The following is a 6,724-nucleotide window of genomic DNA, read 5'->3' on the forward strand; positions in this document are numbered from 1 at the left end:
TTACCACTGGGTAATAATATTAATGGTTTGAGGAGGAAGGGCAGTCAAGTCCAGAGAGGAGTCAAAAGGCTACCATGGAACACAGCAGATCCAATAGAGCCCAAAGCGACAAGAAAATTGCATGCTGAGTTGAAGTCTTTGGACCCAAAATGCCAGCTAGCCCTGACTATATTCAATAGGCAGCTTTGGTGGCATACTAACTTGATTCACCCTTCATCCCTATCGACACAGACACATTTGACTGAGGCAGTCAAATCTCACATATCTAGAATTTGGTACTAAGGAGGGGGTGGGAAGTCACTGTGAGAAACTCAGGTCTGTTTGTCTTTCCCCCCCTAAGAATCAAATACCTGCCTTTGTCATGAGAGGCCACCTTCCAGATCCAACTCCATTCATTCTGTCAACTCGCACAGGATCCTGGGCTTTGGGGCTCTGCTTTTAGGCAAAGGAGGGGCTAAAGCCTGCTTTCTGAGTAAGGATTCCTCCAGCCCTTTCTTCTACCCCAGACCTCAAGTCATAAGGTACATGATGTTGGGAGGGGGCACCTTAGACAACCAGCACTCAACTGAATCAAACAGCTGTGAGCCATCCCACTCAAGTATATGTAGTAGGCAGACAAGAGATAGATAATGAGGTTTTACTCAACACAACAAAAGGGGAAACGGGGAAAAAGGTGCCATGAGCAAAGTCAATGACTTGTTGGGTGGGGAGAGGGGTCCTCTGGAACCAGATGGCAATAACTAGGCCAAAAAATTTTGCAAGAGTATCACCAACCTCTCCAAAGCCAGACTTACATAGGAATGGTCAGTTCCAAACACATGCCCCCAGGAAAGCCCTCCCCACAGAAAGATGGCCCATTGGGGCCCCAGCTCAGACTCTTCAAAACTTGGCAGCTATAGGTCACAAGGCTCCAGCACAGATGTCTGAAACTCTTCAAGAAGGGTTTCACGGTCAGGAGGACGGATCCAACTCAAACAGGTTTCAAGGTACAGGGGAAGAGACCTGGAGAGGAAGAAGGGTGATGGCTAAGAATGAAGGATAGGCAGAAGGTTGGGCAACCACTCCCTCCCTTTCATTCACCACCACCCACTCCAATAGGCACAAGGATTCCAGGACACCAACTGCCCCTCACACCCAAGCCAGCAGGCCTCAGCCTCACCATGTAGCATTCTCCTGTGGCAACTTAGTTTGGGCCTCCAACCTCTGCCAAAGAGCAGTGACCTCATCCCTCCGATCCAGCCTCTTCAGGGTCTGAAGCAGGTGAAATGAAGCGTCTCCATTACCTGTAGTCCCAACCCAGAGTACAGAGTTTTAGAACTTGACCCATTTTAGGCATCATTTTATAAAAGGGGAAACTGAGGCATAAAGCAGGGAACTGTCTTGCCTACAGTCACATACTGAACCAAGAGTAGGTCATTCCCAACCATTCCTACCCCCAAGAAGGCCTGCCCTGGATAAAGGGCTCAACTAAATCTGCTCCTGGCCAACACTTTCCCAATGCCATTATAGTCTTTGTGTCTGAGAACACTGGGAAGACTGGATAACTCCTGAGAGGCCTTCATACACACTTATATATGTCTTGTATATGTCTGTACGCCTGGATATATCCCTAGGTATATACGGCACAATCCCATTCACCCTGCTATCTAGGAATATCACTCAGTACCTCCCCCATGGGCCAGTCATTATGCACCTGTGCATAGCTGACATCATGCAAATATACATACCTGGGCACACCTGCACACTGAGGAGGAAGTCCTGTAGTGCTTTGGTATCCTGGCCACTGGCCACCCATTCTAGTCCACGACTAATCAGAGCAGCAGCCCGAAGCTGTTGTAGTGCCACATCCGACATACACCCCTGTTCACAGTTGGAAGCAGGCCCTGGAGACAACCCCCAAAGTCAAGAAGTGTGTCCCCAGCCACAAAGTCACTAAGACCCCAAGTGCCTCTCTATCTCTTCTTGTGTCTGGAGTCCCTTTCTCTTAAATCTCCTGATAGGCTGGGACACATGGAAAGGGAACTGATATCCACCACCACTGCTTCCAGGAGAGAAGAGAAAAATTGAGTCTAGATCACCTTGCTCTTTGTCCTTAGGTGTGGCCCGGAAGAGCAGCTCAAGGCACCTGAAGTGGGGCATAGAGCAGGGGTGAAGAGGAGTCAAGCTCAAAAACTCTGGGGTGAACAGGTAAGAATGGAGCTCGCCAATTCAAGTCCAAATCAGAAAATTACCCCTCCACACTTCCCCTAGGGCCCTGGTTGGCTTCCTGGGCTCACCTGCTAAATTCACTAATTGCCTGTTTTGGGGCCCCTAGCTGCACCCAGGCTTGGCCCTGAAGCAGGAAAGTGGCAGAGACCCAGGGTGGGCAGTGTGTTGATTCCTTGGTTCCTTTTCTGGCATTGTTCCACAGCCAGGGCATCTTGGGAAGCAAAGATGATGTGCGGCTCAGCAGCTCCTCACATATGGTCAAAGCATCCTGAGCTCGACCTGCCTGGATCAGTGCTGCTGCTGCCTCCAAGAATACCTCAGGCATACATGGCCCTGGGGGGCAGGGCGGTGGAGAGAACTGGGGTGGGAGAAAGATGCAGTGTCTTGAACAAACATGAGCCACATCCCCAACCTCTTCACCAGGCTCTGGTACCACATGGAAACCACCCACTGTTTGCTGCTTTGGACTCCTTGCTCTGGGAAGCCTTCCTGGTCTGCCCTCCTCCCAGAATGGACAGACAAAACAGCAGAGGAAAAAGCAAAAGACAGCAGTCCTGTTCTATTCCAAAGGAGACTCCAACCTCCAATCCTTTCCCACCCCAACTGCAGAGAACCTTGAAGATATACCTACCTTTGGCTCCGAGCCATCTAACAGGGCCAGTAGGTCCAAGTAATGCTCTACAGCGTCCTCTGTCCTGAGGGGTCATAGCCCATGAGCCTTACATTAGACCCTTGCAGGGCCCTCCAAGAGCTCTTAAGTAAGGGATGGATGCTCAGGGGCCTTGAGGAGTGGGTCTCGGGGCTCAGTATGGATATGCCCTACTTACAGAATGGATTTGGGAGGAGTTTTAAAGATACAGGTTAGTGTCTGGGGGAAGCATTCAGGTCCAGTGGCAAGGCAGGAGGTTGAGGAGTGGGGACCTATATCCTGCCACTGACTCATCCACCCCTCTGACTTACAAGAACAGAAACAGAGGCATTGGAAGTGGGCAGAGGAGTTCATGTAAGCAAGGCAGAACCTCACCTTCCTGTCTGTAGGCATCGGCTTGCTAGCAGGTGTTTGACCTGGCTTGGTGTGCCACAGTGAAGGGGTGAGGCTGGGTCAGGTCGTGGGAGTAGCAACTCTACCTCAATAAGAAAATGGGGGGCTTCAGAGCTAGGAGTGACACTCAAGGCCTAAAAAGGACAAAAGAAGAAAGTATATCTATAATCTTTGGGAGCCATACTTCCTTCTACCTGTACCTTGACTAGTCACCTCAACACAAGCACCTCAGCAATCCCCATATCTTCAATTGGCATAGTTCCTTACCTCAAACAGAAGCTCCAGACTCTCCAGCTCTGCTGCTGTGTTCCCCAGTTGCCGATATAGCCTGGAGGCCTCCAGAAGCGGGGGACCACAGATTGATTCCCCTTTCAGGGCTGCAACCAAGTATAGCAGAGCTCTCTGTGGATTGCCCTAGAGGGGTGAGAGGACACAAGCCTCAGCCACCCTCACAAAGAAAAAAGTTGTCCATAATACTCATGGTTTCCCCAGCCCACCCTAACACTGTCTTTACCATCTTCCGGAGACAGGTCCCCAACGCTGTGTATATCTGGACCAACACAGGCCTTGGGCACAGACCTGAGGCCGCTTCATGCAGGCTGTTCAGTGCCCTGGGTAGACTCCCTGTAATCAGCTCCTGGAGGCCTGAGAGCAATCAGACTGTGAGCTTAGAGAGGCCCATAGTTCATGAGTTAAATAGGACATGACAGGAAAGTCATGAGCCTAAAGGTCCCTTAAGATGGGGAGTGGGGAGGAAGCAGTCAGACTGCTAACTGACCTTGGCGATAAGCAAATGCTGTCAGAAGGATATTCCTCAAGCCCTGGGCATCCTGCAGGGTCAATGGGTCATCTGATTCCTTAGCTGGGGGGCTCCAAGTTTTTAGAAGGAGCAGCAGATCCTCAGAGGTCCCACTCTGAGGGGAGATAAGGACCAAAGAGGATCCAAGACTGTAACTATTTCTTCTCTTATCTCAGTCTACCCTGGACTGGGACTTGACTTCAGCAAGGTCATGAGAGCCCTAACCCCACCCAAGATTATTAAGCTTTTTTTTTTTTAATTGAAAGAGAGGGGGAGAGAGAGAGAAACATCTATTTGTCATTCCACCCATTTATGCATTCATTAGCTGACTCTTGCATGTGTCCTGACCAGGGAATAAACCTTGGCAAATCAGGACGACACTCCAACTAACCAAGCTACCTGGCCAGGGCATAAGCTATTTTTAAAATGCTCCAAAGAGAATCCCTCCAATGAGAAACTAACCAGAGCAAGGTGACCTAAGATTCCTTCAGAGAACCCAGGTCTTCTGACCACCAACCCAGCAGTCACTCCAGCACATAATGATGCTACTGCAGCTGGGAGGGGTGGGAGGTGGGAAAAGACTCTTAGATCCAGGTCACTTCCCAAATTACCTGGCTGCGATTCAGGGTCTGCAGCAATAAGGTCAGGTCCCCAAGATGGTCAGTGCTCAGCCAGAGGGCAGCCTGCAGGCCAGCCAGATGGTGAAGGGTGGGGAGCAGCTCAGGGAGAGAGGAGGAAGCATGGAGGGCACAGTTCCACAGCCCCCTGAGCCCATGTTCCAGCCTGGGCCCCAGCTGCTTCTGGGTCTCCAGCACTGTAGAGTACACACACACATACAGCTAAGATAAGACCTCATCTTTGGCTTTCCTTTTTTGCAGGAGCCCAAAGACCACAAAGGTGCTCCTGGTCTGAGGAGTGCATGGAGGATCACAGAAGGGCATCTCTCTTCCTGGAAGTGACAGATTATGTTGCTCCTCCCATCCCCCATGCAAGGACTTAAACCCAGACTGAGACTGGCAGGGGCATGGGAGGCAATCTCTGGCCCTTACCTCTCTCTAGGCCCCGTTGGATATCCTGTGCCTGGTCCTCAGAGAAACCCTGGGCCAGGCTTGCCCTCAGGGTAGTGAAGTTGCAGATGACAGTCAATTCCAAGGGGAGAACAAGAACATCTGCAGGGAGCCCTAGAGCAACAAATGCTGGTCTCACAGGCTGCTCCCCCTAAAAGATTCCCTGAATAAGATCCCAAATCAGAGATTACCCCAGCTCCACCAAATGGCCTCAATAAAGAATGCACCCATTGGACAGAGTTTGGAAAGGGCAGAAAGTTCTTCAGATTAGATTGTTCTGGGAACCACTTCTTCAAATGCTGCTCTGTGTGTGTGTATAAGAGGAAATTCACCTGTACAAAGATGATCCACTCCAGTCCTGTCTGTGCCTTAAACAAGCCCCCCTGTCCACTGAGTAATCACCTCAATCCCAGAAATGGAGTAGAGGAACTGGCCTTTGGCTGTGGAGGGGGCAGGGGGTAGGGAACTGACCATCCTGGAGAGGACTGTGCTTACCCTGCAGACTATGGAGGAGTCCCCTGAGCCCTTCCAATGCATCTTGAGCCAACTGCTGTCGCCTCAGAGACAGACCTAAGTCCTGAGCAACCTGCCGAATGTGGGGTGGAATGTTACTGAGAATAAGTCCTTTCCTCTACCCCTGCAGCAGTGGCAAGGGATGTCATTCTCTAGTCACTTCTGGCTTTAGGGGGGAGGTCAAGCTCAGCCCCTCCCCATTTGCTGGGGTAAATCCACAGACAACCCCCTTTCTGGTATTTTGGGGCTGCAAAGCGAGGTCCAAGCAACCGCATTACCTTGGCCTGTCGAACTAGCTGGTCATTCTTTTCCCTCCACAGGTCTAGGCAGTTGGCTTGTGGCACTGAGGTGGCCAGGGGCGTCTGGCAGGACATGGCCGAGGCTGGGCCCGGACACCTAGAGAGGGCTGCAAAAGGGTTAGCCTGTCCCCGCCAAAGCCCCCACCCGAGGGGGAGGGGCCCGTGCCCTAACGCGGCTACTCTGCTCCCCTCTTGGGGGAAACAGTCTCTCCTCGCAGCCTGGGCAGGCTCTCGCCCTCGCCTCTACCACCCTCGCCTCTGGTTGGCCTGGCCGGCAAAACTCTAGGCTGCGGTTGGTCGTCTTCAAGGGACAGTCCCCGCGGGAAATTAGAAAAAGAAACGATTCCAGACAGACCAGTGTGGAAGACTGAGGGCCGGAGGTCGAACACCAGAGCGTATCTGAGAGACGAGTTTGCACTGCTCGCCGTTCCACCCGCTCGACCCTCGCGGAGGCCTCGAGAGCTCGCTATCGAAAACAGCGCCCGCAGGCTCAGTCCTTGCCTCGCAGCCACCCTTCCAGGGCTGCTGCGTTTCCCCTTCCTCCGCCGAGGGCAGGCCAGCGCGATGCATGCTGGGAGTCGTAGTACCCCAGACAGACGCCAGAAAAGTCCCGGCCGGAAGAAAGTGTCTTGAAAAGAAAAGGAATTGACCGGAGACCGAGGCCCTGGGTAATCTGAGCCATCCTCTCTCTGTTCACCATGGAGCATGAACACTCTCACCACAGTTTGCTCAACCGCCTGCAGTCTGACTGCTGGCAGCGCGGCCCTGTGTCTGTGCAGCCTGCACTGCTCATGGG

At 52.2% G+C, this 6,724-nt stretch overlaps 1 protein-coding gene across 3 annotated transcripts; it reads right to left on the reverse strand.

Moving 5' to 3' along the window:
- Positions 1-623: 623 nt before the first annotated feature.
- FANCG (FA complementation group G) lies at positions 624-6,582 on the reverse strand. Of its 3 annotated transcripts, none has more exons than XM_016222992.2 (15): positions 6,284-6,582; positions 5,908-6,025; positions 5,612-5,702; positions 5,099-5,230; positions 4,661-4,863; positions 4,029-4,164; positions 3,765-3,895; positions 3,518-3,664; positions 3,233-3,336; positions 2,840-2,903; positions 2,277-2,566; positions 2,079-2,125; positions 1,728-1,883; positions 1,160-1,283; positions 624-1,002 (listed from the first exon to the last, which is right to left on the reverse strand). In XM_016222992.2, the coding sequence occupies exons 1-15, from the start codon at positions 6,496-6,498 to the stop codon at positions 894-896; spliced, it is 2,067 nt and encodes a 688-aa protein (XP_016078478.2). In that variant the 5' UTR covers positions 6,499-6,582; the 3' UTR covers positions 624-893. The 3 variants fall into 3 exon arrangements, with proteins under 3 accessions (XP_016078478.2, XP_016078479.2, XP_087678883.1); XM_016222993.2 differs by having other exon boundaries at positions 3,233-3,384; XM_087822757.1 differs by lacking the exons at positions 624-1,002; positions 1,160-1,283; positions 2,079-2,125 and having other exon boundaries at positions 1,770-1,883; positions 3,233-3,384.
- Between the last annotated feature and the right edge of the window lie 142 nt (positions 6,583-6,724).

This window comes from Miniopterus natalensis, chromosome 12 (genome assembly GCF_054644295.1).
Source record: "Miniopterus natalensis isolate mMinNat1 chromosome 12, mMinNat1.hap1, whole genome shotgun sequence".
Lineage (NCBI taxonomy): Eukaryota > Metazoa > Chordata > Mammalia > Chiroptera > Miniopteridae > Miniopterus > Miniopterus natalensis.

Excerpts from the sequence above, each read along its gene's own strand:
- FANCG (XM_016222993.2), bottom strand. The coding sequence starts at position 6,498 with ATGCATCGCGCTGGCCTGCCCTCGGCGGAGGAAGGGGAAACGCAGCAG. Across the intron at positions 6,026-6,283 it reads GCCCTCAGTCTTCCACACTG|GTGTCCGGGCCCAGCCTCGG; the intron begins GTCTGTCTGGAA and ends AGCCCTCTCTAG. Across the intron at positions 3,385-3,517 it reads GTCTGGAGCTTCTGTTTGAG|GCCTTGAGTGTCACTCCTAG; the intron begins GTAAGGAACTAT and ends TGTCCTTTTTAG.